We start from the raw sequence: 22853 nt of genomic DNA on the forward strand, positions 1-22853 counted from the left end.
GGAGAAAAAAAAATTAAAAAAAAGTATTTCATTCAACATTCCCTTTTAAGTTTTAGGTAAATCTAAAACAAAAGGGGAAAGTTCTAATTATTTGTAATACCCAGGAATATTGGATAAATATCTTAGGACAGCTTAAGTTAATAATAACTTAGGACAGTTATTATTTTAAACACGAACCTGGTGTATTAAGACCTTAAAAGTCACTAATCACATTCATTCCCAAAGTGTTCTACAGACAACTTCTCTGGTTATTGTATGATTGTTTTATTGGGGGGCGGCGAGTTGGGTCTATTTTAAAAGCTCTTTTGGGGGAGGAGTTTGTTTGCTCTGAAGGGATTCTGGAGATGGAGATTGCACCACTCACCCCCAGCACCCCCTACTTGCAGAAATCTTTGATGCCCCCACCCCCGTCCCAAGGGCTCTTAACAGGGCAGTCGCCAGCTCCAAATTCAGCAGCTTGACACCTATTGTCCCCGTATGGGCGTCAAGTGAATTCGCCTGAAGGACCCTAGCTACGATTTCTCTCAGAACTCAAAGGGTTGTTCCCGCAGCCGTCCCGCCCCCGCGACCTGTCGCCGCCTCCCCCCACCCCGTACAGCAGGGGCGTGGGCTGGGCAGGGAGGAGACCTGGCGGACACTTCCCGGCAGGCGTTCGTGCTGGGCAGCCCGAGCGGCTGCGAAGGACCCCGCCCGCTGATTCTCCCGCCCCCTCCGCCTCAGAGGGCTGGCTAAGTCCCGCCCGCTCCCGGCTGTCCGCCTCACTAGCAGCGGCTCTTGGTGCAGCGGGAACGGGGCGAAGCGGCCTGCGCCCAAGGAGCGCACAACACAGCCCAGAACGTACCGTCACCGCTGCCCCCACAGCTGCCCACTCGGGATCTCCACCGGCCTCCGCGCGCGCACGGTGAGCGCCACCCCGGATCGAGGCGCTGAAGGGGAAGAGGGCCGCTGCGTCCGAGAGTTCTTTACCTCTTGATCGGTTGGAGCTTCGCGAGGGGCTTGCTCCCCAAGTTTCCCCTCCCCCCCGGCATTTCCAGTGTTCTTCTCCACCCCTTCTCTGCCTGTTAGTTTCCACCTCTCCCCCTCCTTCCTCGGAAGGCGACGAGTCCCCGTGGGGGCCGTTGCACCGGCCGTTGGCGGCGAGCGCCGCGAGGCCCCGCCCCCAGCTCGAGTCTCGGTGCCCCGAGGCGGGTAGGCCGAGTCGGCGGCGAGCGCCGGAGGCGGGGCGGGGCGCAGTGCGAGGCCCGGCCGGGCGCCCCGCTGGCGGGTCGCGCGCGCGCGCCCGCCGTCTCTTCCTGCCCTCGCGGCGCGCACCGCCCCCCTTCCCCCACCCGCTCGCGCAGGCTCCCGCCCGCTGCGCGTTTTGTCCCGCTTCTCGCCCCGTCCGTCTCCTGACTCGCCGCTCTTGTCTTTTCCTCCCGCTTTTTCTTCTCTCCCCTCACGGTGTAAAGATGCCTTCGGCCACCAGCCACAGCGGCAGCGGCAGCAAGTCGTCCGGACCGCCACCCGCGTCGGGCTCCTCTGGGAGTGAGGCAGGGGCCGGGGCAGCTGCGCCGGCTTCTCAGCACCCCGCAACCGGCACCGGCGCTGTCCAGACCGAGGCCATGAAGCAGATTCTCGGGGTGATCGACAAGAAACTTCGGAACCTGGAGAAGAAAAAGGTGCCAGGAGTTGGCGGGGAAGGGAGGGTGTGATGTGACCGGACCTCGACGCTCCCAATAACAGTCAGGGCCCACCCTGATTGCTGTGGTCTTCACTTTCATCTCTGGCACTTTACCCGGCTCTTGCTTCTTTCCCACCCGCTCTCCCTCGCCCCGTCCTCACTGTAACCGGGAGCTGTGTGCCCAGAAAACGGGCTTCTAAGGGAGGTGCTTGTCACCTGACCCCGACGCGGCGGTGCCCCCTAGGCCTCTTTATTGCTCTCGTCCTGCTGTGAGGCTGGCGTTTTGGCCTCTGGGAGGGAGGGAGATGGGTAAGGGTGGGGGCGTATCGTCACGACTTAACTGTGATGCCCTTCTCGCCGTTACTGGGGCCCGATTTCCTTGGCAAGGGCCGGCGGGAAGAACTGGGGGGTTTCAGGGTACAGCCGATTGCCTCGTGGGGCCGGGGTCGGCCTATGCTTTTAGCGGTGGTTTTTATCTATCTCCTTTCCGTACTAGAGGCCTATTCAGTATCCGCTCTTCTTCTCGTGAGTGCAGTGTAGTTAGAAATCATAAACTGTAATTGCTTTTCCGTCGAGCCCATTTTGAGTGAATTTTCGATTTGTTGTTCCCCTAATCTTATGGACTCCCCTTACGTTTCCCTCTTTGTTTCAATTGTCTAAGTGCCCCCTGAGCCTCAAGCTCCGCTCAATCCCCAGATGATTTTCGGCAACGACTTTTTGTCCCTTGGTGGCTCTGAAGTGGGGAGAGGGGGAGACTGCGACGATTGACGTTTCCTGGGTGGGGGTCAGGATTAGGCTGAGGCGATCCCTGGGTCTCTGGGCGCACATGGAGAGAGCGTCTAACATGGCGGCGGCTGCGGGCCGAGGGAAGCGCTTTACAGGAGCTGCATTGTGAGCACAAAGCGAAAGCAGAGGGGGAGGGCAGAGACCAGGCAGCCACCCCAACTGGCCTCCCTCGCCCTCCCCGCCCCCCACAAAAAGAAATCGAGCCACACCCACAATATTTTTTGATTCAATAGCCATTCTTATACTCTGTGAAATGTATCTTTACGTCGGCCTATTGTTTCATGTTTTCAGTACAGGACAGTGTACCAACTCTGTTTAGAGGGGCGTGTTTGTGTGTGTGTGTGTGTGTGTGTGTGTGTGTGTGTGTGTGTCTGTGTGTCTGTGTCTGTTGTGTGTAGAGAAAGCCTTCCCGAAGAATGAAATTACAGGTGGAAAGAAAAATCTGTGGCACAAAAAATGGAGTAATTACACCTTCTATTACCTTGTTTTTTACCTTAAAAAATAAAATATAACTTCCTTTTGGTAAGATAACTTTTGTTTGCCTCTAGTATAATCTGTATATTATACATCTTGAATTTGCAGGAAGTAGAATTTTAAAATATTAGGTAGCCACCTATAGTATTACTTAAGATGCAGAGATGCTAATAATTTGGCTAAAATTTGGGCTGGGGGAAATAAGTTGAAGAACACTGGTGATACTTAGGCTTTAATTATTTTAATTGCTTATTTACTGATTTATTTTACTGTTTGAGGAAGTTATAAAACAAATATTTGATACTCCTGTCTCTTTCCCTTCAGTATTGAACATTGGGAATATAACTTGAATTTCACTAATCATGAAATTTCTAACTTTTGTCAATCCTTTAATTTGGAAATAAATATTTTAATATAAGTAATTGGAATAGAAGAGTAACAAAAACATTTAAATGTAAAGTAGCAACATAGAAATTTGGGCTAAAATAAGCATCCAAGGCCATTATCTTAGTCTGCCTTGTGATTTAGTTTTTGCTATCCTGTTTGTACTTGATAGTAAAGTGGGTATTTATTAAAATCCAATTAATGCAACGAATTCTGTCAGTTTGGTTGATGCTTGAATACTTTAATTTTCAGAATTTCTTGAAATCTCCGTTTTCTTCTGGGATTGGAATTAGAAGATAAATATTAATGATGGAATATTTTAATTATTGCCATTTCAATATAGATATTTGTGTTAGGATGACTGAGAATTCATAGATTTTTCTGATAAGCCACAATCTAAGCTATCTATTTATGAAATAGTTAAGTTGGCAGGCAGTATAGATGTGACTTAATTGCTGTTAGAACTATGTATTGTAGTTTTGGAGAAACTCAAGGCATTTTGACTTCCTCCTAATCTAAGTAAGCACATCTGATTTCTAATTTAGATTTTTTCTATATATATTTTTCTATATTTAGATAATGACTTATTGTATGAAAGGAATTAACTGATTCATTTTTCGATAGTGAGACTTTCTGACGCTCCTAAAACAGGATTTGCTCAGTTTGGAATCTTTTTAGAAACACTTCTAGAGTAAAATTAGTTATAGTTTACAACTGGATGTCTTTTGCCTGAAGTTCATTTAGCATTCTTGAGTTGTATTGCAGTCTTGACCTATTCATATTGGAGATTTCTGGACCAAACTGCCTTTTTCCATGGATTCTGAAATCAAGTATCTTGACAAAAATTCTAAATAGATATTGTAATATTACATAGAAAATTGAAATAATTTTATTGTGCTTCATTTAAAAAAAAAGTTAATTTTCTAATGATTGGAGCTATTAGAGGAAGGCTAAGCATTTGTTCAGTGAGAATGCTTGCCTAAAATTGATGAAATATGATCCTATTATGTAATAAAACTGAATGTCTTGGTGCTTTTTGAAGTTTGTACTTATGAAGATTACCTGACTGTTTAGCAAATAGAAGAAATGCATCTGTGATAGATTCAAGTGTAAAACTCCATTTACGAATCCTTTAACTGTGATTAGAGAACATATGATTATTAAATGATTAACTGCCTATTTTTCATCATCAGTTTATTGATACAGAACTGGGCTGCAAGTTGTGCCACGATACTTCAAAATTGAGTCTTTATTTTACCTGAAAAGAGAGCTCCTTGGATATTGTAAGATATAATCAGTTTTGATGTAGAACATGGGAATTTTTAATAGTTGACATTTAAAATTGTTAAACTCTATGTAAACATAATAGGTTTAGACTCTAGCAACTTTTGTAGGTGAAAGATTAACCAGTGTTCTCTTACTTAAAAAGCAAAAGAGCCTCACAGCTTTATAACCAATATGTGACCAGAACAGATATCCAAAAGTGAAGTGTTTTCATACTACTTCCTAAAATCTTAATATCTTTGCAGTTAATATTCTTGAAAAGATTGCTATTTTTTATGAGGAAAACATTTTTTTCCAGAGCATTGAATTACAGTGCCTCTATTTAGAATTTTCAGTGCAGCCATTGTACAGAATTTCTGTTAATAATTATGAAATTAAAATATTCCTATTTTGTAAGTAGAAATCTTTTCTCGGGGTTACTATGTGAAGTTTTTCTTGACATTTAAGATCCCTGATGTGTTAACGTCTCCATAGGTGGCAAGAACTACTCTCTGCAATGCAGAGGGCATGATTACTTTGTTGTGCGTTCACCTTGTCATGGAGAAAAGCTGTAGTGCCTACTTTGTTTCCCTATTTGTGTATTTGTATACTTGTGTGAACATGGGGTATATGGACATATTTAAAATTTGAATTAAAAAAGGTAAAGCTATGAATTGTAAGAGTTAACAGTTTCCTTATTTGATAATATAAGTACCTTTTTCTGGAGTGGAAGTTGAAACCTAAATATTAAAATGAGAAAGAATCGTTAAAGGGCAAATCACTTTGGGATATTTTGATATTTGAATCAGAATACATTTTGTTTGATTCACAGATAAACATACCATTTTCCTTAATTCTATATAATTCTTGGTTTACGTTTAAAGCTAGATGAAGATTAATACTGTTTTATTTTTTCAACAACTTAATAGATACTTAAGAAAGGTTAAACTTATAATAGCTTTATCATGGTCTTAATTTTATTACCATACACTGTTCAAGCCAAGATTTTTTTCAAGCTTAGAGGTATCTTAGAATTTAGTACAGTTCATTTTACAGATAAGAAATTGAGATGCTCATGTAAATTGAAGCAGATTGGCATGTGATTTTCCAAGGTCTCTTGTAATGTTTTATGAGTCATTAGAATTTGTAATGCTCTACAATATGGGTGTAATTTTTCATATTTAAGCTGATCACATAGAACTAAGGCCTTTTTTACCTCAAGTCCTTAATTAGATTTTCTGTGTTTTGAAAAGCTGAATGCAAAAGAAAAAGGTTTCCATTTCGTTGTTAGAACTTTGTTTTGTCGATGTTTCATTGTTAAACTTCGTGTTTATAGGTTGTCCAGGTAATGGGTCCTGAGAATAGTAGGACAGGTAGAGTCTTGTATCAGTTATCATGGGGACAATGTATTGGGATAATGAAATGAACTTTTTAAAAGTTGAACTGAAGTTTTTCTTTATGATTAGTAACCCTTAAATGATGCGTATGTGCCAGTCACTACTTAAGTGTGGAATGTCGCAGATGAGGAAAATTTGGGAAAAACTTGACCAGTAAATCTTCCAGGCTCCTGAATATTTTTCAGTAATTGGTTTCTTTTTGAGGGGGAAATAAATGGTATGTCTGCACTAAAGAAGAATGAGAGGGGTAGCAGAAGAGAAATTTGGCTACAGTTCATTTCTTTAGTTTTTCTCCTAGCTAATCAGTGCCTTTACTATAGAATATGACTATAAAACATGAATGAAAGGGATGTGCAGGGCAGAGGTCAAAATTCACACTTTATGAGGATAGGGGAAGCCTATGTTTTTTGACCATGCTCAACTAAAGTGGTCTTGCTTCCTTTCATTTCCTGTGATACCTATTTGTCTACGTTCTTCTCTGACAATTTTTATATTGCCTTATGTTCTTACCATAAGTGTTTTTTCTTAGATGATGGTAATTCCTTACCACCCTTGTAAGGCAGGGACTATTAATAACATCATTCCATTATTTTGCACATGGTATATGCTAAATATTTGCAGGTTTGACTAAATCATTACAGAGAAATATTCAGAACTTCATAAAAAAAATTAAAATGGATTAATCTATGCGGCGGGTGGGGGTAAACACTTTTTTATAGAACATTACTTGCAGAGTAATTTGTTGAAATGGATTTTTTCCTAAAGGGTTTTCTTTTTCTTTTTAGTGGATATAGTTCATGAGTAGGCAAGTGGAACACTGCCACTGAGCCACCATGGCCTATCCTCAGAGCTTTTATTGTCTGATTCTCAGCATTGCACTGAATTCTAAAACGTTCAGTAAAGTAACTTTGTTGGTAATGAAAGAATCTTTGGGAAGAACAGAAGACCTAGGTATGTACCTCCATTCAGCAGCATAATAATACTCTGAATGGAGAAGGGAAAGGAGGAAACCCTCTTAGTAGAGGTAGAAATGAAATATAGCAGGAGCAGAAATCCAGGGTGCCATTGTTATGGAAAGAGGTGTTGAGCTACAAATGGTTTTTTGGGATTTGTGACCTTAGGCAAGTTATTTAACTTCTTCAGTTTCTTCATACTGAAATATGATTGATAGTAGCGCCTACCTGATAGGGTTGCTGACTGATAGTTTAGATTTGAACATCTGTCACATAGTTAATACCATCAACTATTAAAAGCAATGAAGAAACAGGACAAGGAACTTCAGGAGTGGAACTGGACAGTGCTTATTGGGATAATTATTTCTCAGTAGTACATGACTATATAGTCTTCTCACAATTACTGACTAGTCACTTAACACCTCTATCCCTTGGTTCTCCCTTCAGAGTCTTGGTAATCTGGAAAATGGTCTGATTTTTATCTTGTTCATGAATGGTATTATGTATGGATTTTTAATATGCTTAGCCTGCTCAGTGGTTGAAAAAGGAATCCTAAATTGAATTTCAAGATACAGAAACAATCTTAGAGGGCAGATGCATATGATCAGTATTGTGGTTGGCTATCTCATAAAGGTATTATGCGAAGAAAGCAGTTCCATTCTCGGGAAAAAATATTTAATGTTCATTCTATGTGGATGTGAGTGACTTATCTTCGCTACTACTGTGTTTTAGGCAGCATGCTCTAGTTTAAGGAAAAACAGCTTTCTGTGGAGCCCTTTTTCTCTGCCGACCCTACCCTCCTTCATTGGAGTTTAAATGTTGAATCAGCATGACAAACAAGTCATTATTTATCTATTGACTTAGTTCACCCTGTAAATTTTATCCCCAGAGGGACAAATTTTCCTTGTTGGACTTAATTTTTTTTAACTTTTTAATTGTGTAATATAATATAATATGATACATATATACACACAAAGCAAAGAAGGAAAAAAACAAGAGTTCCAAAGCACTCTTCCAACAAGTAGTTGCAGGACAGATTCCAGAGTTTGTCATGGGCTACCATACCATCATCTCAGATTTTTCCTTCTAGATAGCTGTTCCAGAATATTGGAGGCTAGAAGGTGTATATATATATATATATATATTTTATCTTTTTTTTGTGAAAAATAACATTCAAAACAATAAATCTCAAAGCACAGCACAATAATTAATTGTAAAACACATTTCAGAGTTTGGCATGGGTTACAGTTTTACAATTTTAGGTTTTTACTTCTAGCTGCTGTATGGTACTGGAGACTAAAAGAAATATCAGTTTGATTTAGCAGTCATTCGTTTGTTAAACCCTGCCTTCTCTGTATAACTCCACCATCACCTTTGATCTTGCTCCCACTACTTACTCTAAGGGTATCTGGGCTATGCCCATTCTAACTTTTTTATGATGAAAGGGCTGTCAGTAATAAGGGGTGGGGAGATGAAACTAGCTGATGTTCTGGAAACACTGGCTTCTCTACAGGGCTTATCTGTAAGTCTACAGGGTTCTCTACAGGGACCCATCTGGAGGTTGTAGGTTTCTGGAAAGATACACTGGTGCATGGAACCTTTGTAGAATCTCATATGTTGCCTTAGGTGTTCTTTTAGGATTGGCTGGAACGGTTTTGGTTGGGGTTTGGCAGGTTATGATAGTTAGCAGTGTCTAACTGAAGTTTGCATAAATATGACCTCCAGAGGAGGCTCTCGACTCTGATTGAACTCTCTCATGTTGGACTTAATTGCAGTCATTTGAATTGGATGTGTTAATAGGAATGAAGCCATTTAAGATAGTGTTATCTGTCTCTGAGTAGTCTATGTTGCAAAGATTAGGCAAATTGTAGTATTCAGACCAGTTCAAGACACCCCATTCTTTTCCTTCTCACCAATTGTAAGCTATAGCAGGCTACCTTCATTTTGAAAAGTAGAATATCAGACCAATTGATTGAGGCTTTCTGTTTCTAGTGCACATTATGGTATTCATCATTGAGTTTAATAGTATAGTACAGTAAACTTCTGGGGTTGCAGCTCACAATGCAAGATTAACAAAAGTATTGCTACAATGGAGAGTGATAACTCTTCTCTCATCATCTGTTTTTCCTGAGCACCTGGGAGAATGTTCAGACCATAATCTTTTCTTATGCAAAAAGTTATTAGGTTAAATAGACTATTCATGATTTGGTCTAGGAGCCAAATCACCATTCAACAAGTTTTCTAAGTTGTTTAAAGCTGAACATTTAGGTAAACTATTACCAAATTGAGGCTGCCTTATAATGTTTTTTAAGGCCATAAATTGTATGTTTGATTCAGAATTTCTCATTTCCAGGTTTTATCGGACTCATTTATTACAAGGGAATTGAAATGTATATCACCTAGATCAGTGTTTCTCAAACCTAAGCATACATCAGAATCATCCAGAGATCTTGTGATTACTGGGACCTACCCCCTGAATTTCTGATTCAAAGGGGTTTGGGTTGAAGCCTCGGAAATTGCGTTTCTAGCAAGTTCCCAGCTGATGGCGATGCTTTTGGCCTGGAGAACACTTTGAGAACTGCTTGATTGAGATAAGGTTGTTAGCTATGTAGAGATGTGATTATATGTCATAGTGTACAGAGGTGTCCTCTATCTAGCTCCTATCCCATGGTGATAACGTTAATAAATTTCTGTTCACCTTAGTAGCCAGGGAATACTGTATTATAAAAAGGAAAAGAAAAACTAACGCCAGTTGAAGGTAAAACAATTTTCTCTTGTCATTCTGCAGTCTTAGTACATTTTGGTGTTTCCTCAGATCAGTGCCTGCTATTTTGTAGGGCAAATCATACTGTATCATTTCTACTGTAGTGGTAATTGGTTGAAACAGTTACAAGCCCAATGAAGAACAAAGACAGGGAAATTAGATTAGTTCTTAATGGAGCAGTCCCAAGGTCACATTGTAGAAGGTTATGTGGGACTGCCGATATTGTAGTCATCTTTCAAAAATATAATCTGTCATACATAGCTCTTTGGTTGGGTGATACTAAATTTGCTATTTACTGTATCATTTCCGCCGTGTGCAGTTGGTTGAAGCAGTCATAAGCCCGCCCAAATACAAAGGCAGGGAATTGGATTAGTTATTAAGGAGACAATGCCAAGGTCACATAGAAGGTTATGTGGGAATACAGATATTATAGCCATCTTTCAAAAAATAATGTCGTAGCTCTTTGGGTTGTGTGACACTAAATTTGTTAATGTGTAGAAAAGATAAGATAGAGTTCATACTTAAGGATTATTATAGGTGAAAGTCCTGACAATATCCTGAAATCTATCAATTTTAACATTTTTTTTAAAGGTAGCTTAGAATTCTAGTTTTTTTTTATGCAAACTGTTGTTCATCACATAGTATGTACAAAACAAATGGAAAAAATCCACCCATAATTCTTCCATTTAGATACCACTTTTACATTTTTTATCTTTTCAGATTTGTTTTCATATATGCACAAGCATTTTTTAAAAAAAATGGGTTTGACATCCATTTTTTTAACTGAAAATTTTATTGAGATATATCTACAAACCATATAATCCATCCAAAATGTAGTGTCTTGCAGTGTCATCACCTAATTGTGCAATCATCACACTCATTTTAGACGGTATCATTGCTCCAGAAAGGGAAAGAACACATAAAAAAAGAAAACGTAAAACACCCCGTACCCCTTATTCCCCCTTATTATTGATCTGTAGTATTGGTGTGGTATACTTGTTACTCTTAGACAACCATTTTTTTAGGGGGGAGTGGGGGTATCATAGTACTTTATTAAAGGCTTAGGAATGATGAAGTAGTATTAGATTGTACTACTGCACAGCAAACAACTGAAATTTGAATGTTAAACGTTCCTTATATGGAGAAAGTTTCTTGAAACATTAAAAAAAAAAATCCAGGTATACAAAAAAAATTGCGAAAGTGGTACGAAATATTCCCACAGACCCTTAACCCAGATTTCCCAAATGTTAACTCTTTATACAACTACAATACAATGATAACAATCAGGAAATTAACAATGATACAGTATTATCTAATCTGTAGATCTTATTCAAAATTTCTCCAATTGTCTCATTAATGTCTTTGTTTTGGGCCAATAATGTCTTTGTTTTGATCTGGGATTGGATGCTGCATTTAGTTATCACTTCTTGGTCTCCTTTAATTAGTCTATCTTTGGCTTCCAGGACCTTGACACATTTTTTTAAAAAGTGTTTTATTGGGATACCTTTGTGCACATAAAATCCATCCAGAGTTTACAATCAGTGGCTCACAATATCGTCACATAGTTGTATATTTTTAGAACATTTTCATCAAATGAGAAAAAAAAAACCCATATATCCCATATTCCTTACCCCTCCCTCTCATTGACCGCTAGTACTGCAGTCTACCCAATTTTGTGGTCTGCCTTATCCCCCCCATTATTTAGTTTTTTTTTGTTATTTTTTTACCCTCTGTCCATACCCTCGCTAAAGAAAGAATCAGCCACAAGGTTTTTATAATCATACAATCAAATTGTAAAAACTGTTTAGTTCTACAACAATTTTAAGAATCAAGGCTATTGGAATGTAGTTCAACAGTTTTAGGTGCTTCACTATCACTCCAGTGTTTGAAGGGATACCTGTATAATGCATAAGAATACCTTCAGGATAACCCTTAGACTCTGTTTGAAATCCCTCAGCCACTGAAACTTTAATTTTTTCATTTCTCTTTCCCCCTTTTTGGTCAAGAAGCCTTTCTCAATCCCATAATGTGGGCTCCTGGCCTATCCACAAGAGTCATGTCCCATGTAGACGGGGGAGGGCAGTGATTTCACCTGCACGTTAGCATACCGGCCACATATGAGCAACAAAAGAGGTTCTCTGGGGCTGACTCAGGCATAATTATAAATAGACTTATCTTCTCTTTGACAGGAATAATGTCATAGGGGCTAGCCCCAAGATCAAGAGCTCACCCTATTGAATTGGTTGTCCCCCCTGGAATTCATCTGGAATTCCCAGATGAGCAAGTTTTTTTTTTAGGGGATGGAGGTAGATTTAATTTTTTTTAACTCTTTTTAATTTTAAAATACCAAGAAAACACCAAACAAACGCAAACATTCCTAACTTTTGATCATTCCGTTCTACATATATAATCAATAATTCACAATATCATCACACAGTTGCATAATCATCATCAGGATCATTTCTTGGAACATTTGCATCTATGCAGAAAAGAATAACCTCCAGGATAACCTCTCGACTCTGTTTGGAATCTCTCAGCCACTGACATTTTATTTTGTCTCATTTTGCTATTCCGCCTTTTGGTCAAGAAGGCTTTCTCAATCCCTTGATGCTGAGTCTCAGCTCATTCTAGGGTTTCTGTCCCACGTTGCCAGGAAGGTCCACACCCCTGGGAGTCATGTCCCATGTAGACCAGGGGAGGGCAGTGAGTTTGCTTGTTGTGTTGGCTGAAGAGAGAGGCCACATGAGCAATACAGGAGGTTCTCTTGGGGGTGACTCTTAGGCCTAATTTTAAGTAGGCTTGACTATCCTTTGTGGGGTTAAGTTTCCTATGAACAAACTCCAAGATTGGGGGCTCAGCCTATAGCATTGGTTGTCCCCACTGCTTGTGAGAATATCAAGAATTCAACTTGGGGAGGTTGAATTTTCCCCCTTTCTTACCATTCCCTGAAGGGGACTTTGCAAATACTTTTTTTTTTTTAATTAATTTAAATTTTCTATTTTTTTATTTTAAATATTTTTTTATTAATTAAAGAAAAAAAAAAGAAATTAACCCAACATTTAGAAATCATTCCATTCTACATATGCAATCAGTAATTCTTAACATCATCACATAGATGCATGATCATCATTTCTTAGTACATTTGCATCGATTTAGAAGAACTAGCAAAACAACAGAAAAAGATATAGAATGTTAATATAGAGAAAAAAATAATAATAGTACAAAAAAAAAAGACAGACAAAAAAAAAACCCCTATAGCTCAGATGCAGCTCATTCAGTGTTTTAACATGATTACTTTACAATTAGGTATTATTGTGCTGTCCTGCAAATACTTTTTTATTCACTGTTCAAATCACTCTGGGATTTTTCCGGGCATCACTCTGGACAAACCAACAAAATCTCATGCCCTACTGAAGGTTGCATGTACTTATGGTGTTCAATTAAGTTGTCTCCATACGTTTTATTAAGAAATGCACTAGTCAAAATATAAATTTTGTACCAAATAAACATTTTTTCTTTAGTTTCACACATAAGTTAAAATTTTAAAATATTACTATTTTCAACACCCCGCAGTAATGACATTCCTTTGTTCTTCCTCATTCTGTCTGACATACATTTTGATTGGCATATCTTTTAAATTCTCAGCACATTAAATGACAAAGTTGAGGCAAAGGACCATATCTCTCATGAGAGAGATATAGTGGTACACTTCAGTACACTTAATTTTGTGTTTTTCTTTTTTTTTTTTTGGCATGGGCAGGCTCTGGGAATCGAACCTGGGTTTCTGACATGGCGGGGGAATTCTGCCACTGAGCCACATTTGTACCTCCCTTAACTGTGTTTTAATTTCTAGAGTTAGCAACAATTTCCTTGAAAAAATGTGTAATATGGAAAAAAAAGGGGGCAGGATAATAAATAACCAGGTATAAATTAACATTTTTTCTTTCCCTACTAGGTAGTTTATCATTTTAACTGCCAGTGCTGAATTTCAGGCCCTCCTATTTGCATACCTTCTCTTATCAGTATATTTCTAAACAGGAATTCTGACTGTAATATTATTTTGCTATATCCCCAGTCATAATTAAAAGCAGTTCTTAGATGTTTAGTTTTTGTTTTTTAAACAAAACTAAACATGCTGGAGAGGATGTGGAGAAAGAGGCACACTTAACCACTGTTGGTGGGAATGTAAAATGGTACAATCGCTGTGGAAGGCAGTTTGGCAGTTCCTCAGGAAGCTAAATATAGAATTGCCATATGACCTGGCAATACCATTGCTAAGTATCTACTCAGAGGACATGAGGGCAAGGACACAAATGGACATTTGCACACCAGTGTTTATGGTAGCATTATTTACAATTGCAAAGAGATGGAAACAGCCCATATGTCTATCAACAGACGAGTGGCTAAACAAATTGTGGTATATACATATGATGGAATATTATGCAACTGTAAGACAGAATAAAGTTATGAAGTATGTAACAAAATGGATGGATCTTAAGGGCATTATGCTGAGTGAGATTAGCCAGAAACAAAAGGACAAATACTGTATGGTCTCACTGATATGAACTGACGTTAGTGAATAAACTTGGAGAATTTCATTGGTAACAGAGACCATCAGGAGATAGGGTAGAAATAGGGTAAGATATTGGGTAGTTGGAGCTAAAGGGGTACAGATTGTGCAACAGGACTGATTATAAAAACTCAGAAATGGATAGCACAACACTACCTAACTGTAATACAATTATGTTAAAACACTGAATGAAGGTGAATGTGAGAATGATAGAAGGAGGAGGGCTGGGGGCACAAATGAAATCAGAAAGAAAGATAGACGATAAAGACTGAGATGGTATAATTTAGGAATGCCTAGAGTGTATAATGATAGTGACTAAATGTACAAATTTAAAAATGTTTTTGCATGAGGAAAAACAAAGAAATGTCATTACTGCAGGGTGTTGAAAATAGATGGTAATTAATATTTTAAAATTTTAACTTACGTGTGAGATTAAAGCAAAAAATGTTTATTTGGTACAGAATTTGACTAGTGCATTTCCTAATATAACTTACGCAGATATCTTAATTGAACACCATGAGTACATGCAACCTTGAGTAGGGCATGAGATTTTGTTGGTTTGTCCAGAGTGATGCCCCGAAAAATCCCAGAGTGATTTGAACAGTGAATAAAAAAGTATTTGCAAAGTCCCCTTCGGGGAATGGTGAGTAAGGGGGAAAATTCAACTTCCCCAAGTTGAATTCCTGATACTCTCATAAGCAGTGGGGATAACCAAAGCAATAGGCTGAGCCCCCAATCTTGGAGTTTGTTCATATGAAACTTAACCCCACAAAGGATAGTCAAGCCTACTTAAAATTAGGCCTAGAGTCACCCTCAAGAGAACCTCTTTTGCTCATGTGGCCTCTCTCTCCAGCCAACACAACAAACAAACTCACTGCCCTCCACTGTCTGCATGGGACATGACTTCCTGGCAACATGGGACAGAAATCCTAGAATGAGCTGAGACTCAGCATCAAGGGATTGAGAAAGCTTTCTCGACCAAAAGGGGGAAGAGCGAAATGAGACAAAATAAAGTGTAATGGCTGAGAGATTCCAAACAGAGTCAAGAGGTTATCCTGGAGGTTATTCTTACACACTAAATATACATATCACCTTGTTAGTGTAGATGTAATGGAGAGGCTGGAGGAGACTGTCTGAAAATGTAGATCTATGTTCCAGTAGCCTTGTTTCTTGAAGATGAGTGTATAATGGTATAGCTTTCACAGTGGAACTGTGTGATTGTGAAAACCTTGTGTCTGATGCTCCTTTTGGCTACCTTATCAACAGACGAGTAAAACAAATGGAATAAAAATAAATAATAGGGGGAATAAATGTTAAAATAAATTTAGATCGAAATGCTAGAGATCATTGAAAGTGAAGGGTAAGGGTTATGGTATGTATGAATTTTTTCTGTTGTCTTTTTATTTCTTTTTCTGAATTGATGCAAATATTCTAAGAAATGATCCTGATGATGAATATGCACCTATGTGATGATATTGTGAATTACTGATTATATGTATAGAGTGGAATGATCATAAGTTAGGAATGTTTGTGTTTGTTTGTTGCTATATTTAAAAAAAGAAATTAAAAAATTAATAAAATAAAAAATCCCTCCCAAAAAGAAAAGAAAAAAGCCTACCCTGTTTTAAAAATGTCTTTGTTGATCATCAGAACGTTCTGAAATAATTGCATCTTTTATACTTTAAGTTTAGGCTGGCTAGATCAAGGTAAAAAGCTTTATTTTTGAACCAATAGACCATAAATACCTGTTCAAATGGTGGCTTATTGATTGTATGAAATAGTTCACCTAAGAATAAAATTGGGTAATTTCATCAGCTGTAATATTTTAATCATTGTTTTTGTTTTATTTACCTCCAGTATCACTAAGGAAGGGTGATAGGCTTTTCAGTTTAGTGTGCAATGGAAGTTGACAGTGTTTCTGGCACAAAGATAATGGATCATTTACCTAAAGCAAAACCAAAAATCAATCGTGTTCCTTTTTTTAAAAATTTATTTTATTTTTAAAATATTTTTATTGAGATACCTTTACACACATGCAGTCCATACGTGGTATATAATCAGTGGCTCACAATATCATCACGTAGATGTATATTCATCACCATGATCATTTTTAGAGCATTTCTGTCACTCCAGAAAAATACATAAAAAGAAAAAAACTCATGTACCATACCCCTTACCCCTCCCTTTCATTGATCACTAATATTTCATCTACCCAGTGTTTTACCTTTATATCCCCCATTATTTATTTACAATTCTTTTTTTTTAGCCTCATCTGTCCATACCCTAGATAAAAGAAACATCAGACACTAGGTTTTAACAATGACACAGTTACATTGAAAAAGCTCTATGGGGTATATAGTCATCTTTAAGAATCAAGGAGTAGCATTGCTTTTAAACTTGTTTCTGTGACTGTACATGTCCTTTTATTAGAACCTTACTTTTTATTATTATTTGATTATTGCCCTGGGTAAGGGAGGATATATGTTAATAATTTATTGTGCTTATTTAAAATTTTTCCCCTTATGCAATCAGTAGTTCTTAATATCATCACATAGGTGTATGATCATCATTTCTTAGTACATTTGCATCGATTTAGAAAAAGAAATAAAATGATAATATAGAGAAAAAAATAAAAATACAAAATACAAAAAAAAAACAAAACTGGAGCAATTTTAGCAGCACAATAGAGTAGCATTTGATTACAATCCAAAGTATAAAATAAATATCCAAGAGTCAAAAAAAAAAAAGCTTATGGGTTGCTTTTGCATAATCTGGAAAAAATAAGAGAAAACTACTAAGTTACCCAATCCCTCTAACAGTTACAGAAATGTGCAAAGAAATATGTACAAGGACATATGTAACAGCATTGTTTTAAAAGGAATTCAATACAAAACAAAACTGTAAATAATTTACACCTCTAACATAAAATTGGTTAAATAAATTTAATAAGCACTAAACAAAACAAAAAAAATTTTCCCCTTAATTTAGTTCCTATTTCCTCCCTAACCCCCATTTTTTACAACAGTAATTGAACTCTTGAATGTGTTGTGTTCTTTTATTTTTCTGGTCTCACCTAACAGTAGTAGCCTGGGAAACCTCTAAATTTTTCATCTTAGCAAAAAAAAAAAAAGATGTCCTTAAATCAGTGGTTGGTTTGCCACCCCTACAGATTTTACTCCATCTGTGAGAAAATAACAAATCAAAACTGAGGATTAAGTACTCACAGAAAAGGTGGATGCTTGAAAGTATCTCATGTTTAAGAGAAGTGGATGATGAAAAATCCCACAGTGATTTGAACAGTGAATAAAAATGTATTTGCAAAGTCCCCTTGGGGGAATGATGAGGAAGGGGAAAAATTAAACTTCCCCATTTGGAGAATTTTTGCAAGCAGTGGGGACAACCCAATCAATAGGTCAAGCCCTCAATCTTGAATTTTATTTATATGAAATTTATCCCCACAAAGGATAGGCTAAGCCTACTTAAAATTAGGCCTTAGAATCACTCCCAGAGAACCTCTTTTATTGCTCAGATGTGGCCTATCTCTGTCAGCCAACATGGTAAACAAATTCACTGCCCTCTCCCTTTCTACGTGGGACATGACTCCCAGGGGTGTAAACCTCCCTGGCAATGTGGGACAGAAATCCTAGAATCATCTGGGACTTGGCATCAAGGGATTGAGAAAACCTTCTCAACTGAAAGGGGGAAGAGGGAAATGAGACATATAAAAGTATCAGTGGCTGAGAGATTTCAGAGTCGAGAGATTATCCTGGAAATTATTCTTACACATTTTATAGATATCCCCTTTTTAATTTAAGGTGTATTAGAGAGGCTAGAGAGAAGTGCTTGAAACTGTAGAGGTGTTCCAGTAGCCATGTTTCTGGAAGATGAATGTATAATGAACAGCTTTTGCAGTGTGACTGTGATTGTGAAAACATTGTGTCTGATGCTCCTTTTATCTACGATACTGACAGATGAGTAAAAAAATGGATTAAAAATAAATAATAGGGAGAACAAATGTTAAAATAAATTGAGTAGATTGAAATAGTAGTGAACAATGAAAGGAAGTGGTAAGGGGTATAGAAAATAGGGGCAACAAAGGTTAAAATTTGTTGAGTAGACGGAAATACCTAGTGGTCAATGAGAGGGAGGGATAAGGGATGTATGGTATGTGTGAGTTTTTTCTTTTTTCTTGTTTTTTTTATGGAGTGATACAGATGTTCTAAAAATTAGTCATGGTGATGAATATACTACTGTGTGATGATATTGTGAGCCATTGACTATACACCATACACAGAACATTTGTATGTTAGAAATGTTCATGTTTGTATGTTGTTTTGTTTGATAATGCAAAATTAAAAAAAAGAGGGATAGAAAGATCAAAGGTGATGGTGGTGTTATACAGAGAAGATAGGATTTAACAAATTAATGTGATTGCTGAATCATTAAATTGTTATTTCTCCCATATCTTAGAGCAGCTGGAAGTACAAACCTATAGTTGTGGAATTGTAACCCATGCCAAACTCTGAAATATGTTCTACAGCTAATTGTGGTACTGTGCTTTGAAATTTCTTGCTTTTTTGTCTATATATTATTTTTCACAAAACGAGAAAAAAAGGCAATTGTGATCATAAAAAAATACTTATTCCTTCTGGCCTCCTATATTCTGGAGTAGCGAGAAGGAAAAATCTGAGAGGATGGTATGGTAGCCCATGACAAACTCTTGAGATCTGTCCTGTAACTACTTCTTGAAGGGTGCTTTGAAAACTATTGCTTTTTTCTTTCTTTGCTTTGTGTATATATTAGACAATTAAAAAGTTAAAAAAGAAGAAGAGAAGTGGATGAAACACCTCAAAGACTATATGCTCATTCTTAATCAGGAAAATATACTTTTTGTATCACTTATTCCCATGAGTTCTTTTTTTTTTAATATTTTTATTGCGATATCTTCACATGCGTACAGTCCATGCAAAGTATACAATCAGTGGCTCACAATATCATCATATAGTTATGTGTTCATCACCATGATCACTTTTAGAACATTTGTATCATTTCAGAGAAAGACATAAAAAGAAAAAAATTCAGTCTACCCAATTTATTTGTTTATTTATTTATTTTTTACTTCTTACCCCTTTCCCCCATTATTTATTTCCATGAGTTCTTCATGGGAGGGGTAACAAAGATTTTACAAACTTACATTGTTTCCTCTTGTTTTTGCTTATTCAGAATACTCCTCTTTCATACACTCTTTCCCTGATAATAGAATCAAGGATATTTCTTTGTTTACTTATAGCATTTTTTTTTGGTGGGGAGGGGCTCATGGACCAGAAATTGAACCAGGGTCTTCAGTATGGCTCGTGATAATTCTGCTGAACTAACTACCCATATACCTCTGTTACAGCACTTACAATGTCTGATATGCTGACCTACTGGGTAATAAGCAAATGTGTAAGTAGGGTTCATCAGATGCATATCTTTTTTCTAGAAACCTAAAGTATAAGCAATGGCATGTCGTTGGTTTACAATGTTTTAGTATCATTCAGCTAAATTCCTTTCTTATCTCATTATTCACTAAATTTATTGCGATGTTTTAGTGTATTAACTTAAATGAGTATATCTATAAAGTATATTTAAGGAAAGAATTGAGGATTGTGTGGGTTTTGTCATTTTAGCATGGCCAAATTGGCAGATGCCTAAAATATGGAATGTAATTGTTTTTCTTTTCTTTTAAAATAGGGCAAGCTTGATGATTACCAGGAACGAATGAACAAAGGGGAAAGGCTTAATCAAGATCAACTGGTAAAGATGTTATGCTTTATTAAAGATTTTATGCTCACTATTTACATATGGAAATTTTGTGGTTCTTTGTGTGTGTCCAGTAAAGTTCAGTTCTGTCTTTGCCATTTTAGGATGCAGTATCTAAGTACCAGGAAGTCACAAATAACTTGGAATTTGCAAAAGAATTACAGAGGAGTTTCATGGCATTAAGTCAAGATGTAAGTACAAGATGGTATATATGCTTATGCAGTATTAAAAATTAAGTTAGAAAATTTTGTTATTTTGAGTTTTAAAGTCTTTGCATTATTGAGAAGATTTCTGTTAAATTACCTGCAGAGAGTAGTAGACTCAATTTATCTTAAGATCCTTTCCAGTTCTGTAAAGCTAAATGTAACACCTAAGTACTGAGTTTCAGATATGACAAAGTTGTATGATAGTTACCATAAAAAATTAAAAATAAACTGAAAAATATATAAGCATATAGGTATTTACTTTACATGTATTCCTTTTGTTGAGTGACCATCTTTTGATTCCATTAATTATCAGAAAGTAAACTAAGGAAGCTTTTTTATTTAATTGGTAACTATTCTGTCCTTTTGGGATTTCAGGCTGATATTCTTCTATTAACACTTATATTTTAAGTGGTAGGTTTTTCTTAAACCTTTTTTTTTTTTTTTTAAATATTTTTACTGTAAACCTTAACAAACAAACATTTTATACACGGTGTACAATTAGTGGCTCACAATATCATCACGTAGTTGTGTATTCATCACCATGATCTTTTTTTTGAACATTTGTATCTTTCCAGCAAAAGAAATAAAAAAGAAAAAACTCATGCATACCCTGTCCCTTACCCTTCCCTCTGATTGACCACTAGCATTTCAGTGTACTCAATCAATTTCAACTTTTGTTCTCCCTATTGCCCATTTTTCATCCAGATTTCTCACTCAAAGCATCACACAAAGTTTTCACAATCACCTAGTCACATTGTAAAAGCTTTATCATTATACAGTCATCTTCAAGAAACTTGGTTACTGGAACACAACTCTACAGTTTCAGGCACTTCCCTGTAGCCACTCTAATACACTATAAAGTGAAAAGGTGATATCTATATAATACATAAGAATATATAATACATAAGAATAACCTCTCGACTCTGAAATCTCTCAGCCACTGATACTTTTATTTTGTCTCATTTCTCTCTTCTCCTTTTAGTCAAGAAGGTTTTCTCAATCCCTTGGTGCCAGTCCTACTTTATGCCAGGATTTCTGTCCCATGTTACCAGGAAGGTTTACACCCTGGAAGTCATGTCCCACATAGACGGGGTGGTGGGGGGCAGTGAGTTTGCTTGCTGTGTTGGCTTAAAGAGAGATCGCATCCGAGTAACAAAGGGTTTTCTGGGGGTAACTGTTAAGCCTAATTAAAAAATTAAAAAAAAATATGATGAAAGAAACACAAACATTCTTAACATATGATCATTATGTTCTACATATATAATCATTAATTCACTATATCACATTGTTGCATATTCATCATCATCATTTCTTAAAACATTTGCATCAGTTCCAAAAAAGAAAGAAAAAGACAACAGAAAAAGAAATAAAACGAAAACAGAAAAAAATATATATACATACCATACCCCTTATCCCTCCCTTTCATTGGTCACTAGCATTTCAGTCTAAAGTTATTTTAACATTTGTTTGCCTTATTTTTTATTTTTATTCAAATGTTCTACTTGTCTGTTGACAAGGTAGATAAAAACATCAGATACAAGGTTTTCACAATCACACAGTCACATTGTGAAAGCTATATCATTATACAATTATCATCCAGAAACATTGCTATTGGAACACAGCTCTTAACATTTTCAGACTGTTCCCTCCAGCCTCTCCATTACATGTTGACTAACAAGGTGATATCAACTTAATGTGTAAGATAGGATAACCTCTCAACTCTGTTTGAAATCTCTCAGCCATTGACACTTTGTCTCATTTCACCCTTCCCCCTTTTGGTCAAGAAGGTTTTCTCAATCCCTTGATGCTGAGTCTCAGCTCATTCTAGGGTTTTTCTCAATTCCTTGATGCTGAGTGTCAGCTCATTCTAGGATTTCTGTCCCACGTTTGCCAGGAAGGGCCACACCCCTGGGAGTTATGTCCCACATAGGCAGGGGGAGGGTGGTGAGATTGCTTGTTGTGTTGACTGGAGAAAGAGGCCACATCTGAGCAACAAAAGAGGCTCTCTTGGGGGTAACTCTTAGGCCGAATTTTAAGTAGGCTTGACCTATCCTTTGTGGGATTAAGTTTCATATGAACAAACCCCAAGACTGGGGGCTCAACCTATAGCATTGGTTGTCCACACTGCTTGTGAGAAAGAATATTAAGAATTCAACTTGGGAAGTTTGAATTTTCCCCCGTTCTCACCATTACCTGAAGGGAAGTCACTTTGCAAATACTTTTCCACTCATTGATCAATTTACTCTGGGATTCATTGGGGCATCACTGTGGACAAACCAACAAAATCTCATGTCCTACCCAAGGTTCCATGTACTTATGGTGTTCAACCAAGCTATCTGCATAAGTTATATTAAATGCACTAGTCGAAATACAAGTTTTGTACCAAATAAACATTTTTTGTCTTAAGCCTAATTTTAAATGGGCATAACCTTCCCTTTGCAGAAATAAGTTTCATAGAGATGAACCCCAAAATCCAGGGCTTGGCCTATTGATTTCCGCACTGCTTGTGAGGATATCGGAAATTCTCCAAATGGGAAAGTTGAACATTTTTCCTTTTCTCCCCATTCCTCCAAGGGTACTTTGCAAATACTCTT

General features: G+C 37.4%; 1 protein-coding gene across 5 annotated transcripts in view; it reads left to right on the forward strand.

Annotated features, from left to right (window-relative positions):
* Positions 1 to 699: 699 nt before the first annotated feature.
* The window catches only part of CAPRIN1 (cell cycle associated protein 1), a 46035-nt gene continuing 23881 nt past the window's right edge, over positions 700 to 22853 (forward strand). The window contains exons 1-4 of one of the 5 annotated variants that reach the window (XM_077114366.1): positions 700 to 901; positions 1449 to 1658; positions 19985 to 20047; positions 20158 to 20244. In XM_077114366.1, the coding sequence (XP_076970481.1) occupies positions 1449 to 1658; positions 19985 to 20047; positions 20158 to 20244 (360 nt within the window). In that variant the 5' untranslated portion in view covers positions 700 to 901. Of the gene's footprint in view, positions 902 to 1312; positions 1659 to 1972; positions 2969 to 19649; positions 19697 to 19984; positions 20048 to 20157; positions 20245 to 22853 lie in introns of those variants that run through there. The other 4 variants (XM_077114370.1, XM_077114367.1, XM_077114368.1 and 1 more) reach the window with 4 other exon arrangements.

This window comes from Tamandua tetradactyla, chromosome 8 (assembly GCF_023851605.1).
Source record: "Tamandua tetradactyla isolate mTamTet1 chromosome 8, mTamTet1.pri, whole genome shotgun sequence".
Taxonomy (NCBI): Eukaryota; Metazoa; Chordata; class Mammalia; order Pilosa; family Myrmecophagidae; genus Tamandua; species Tamandua tetradactyla.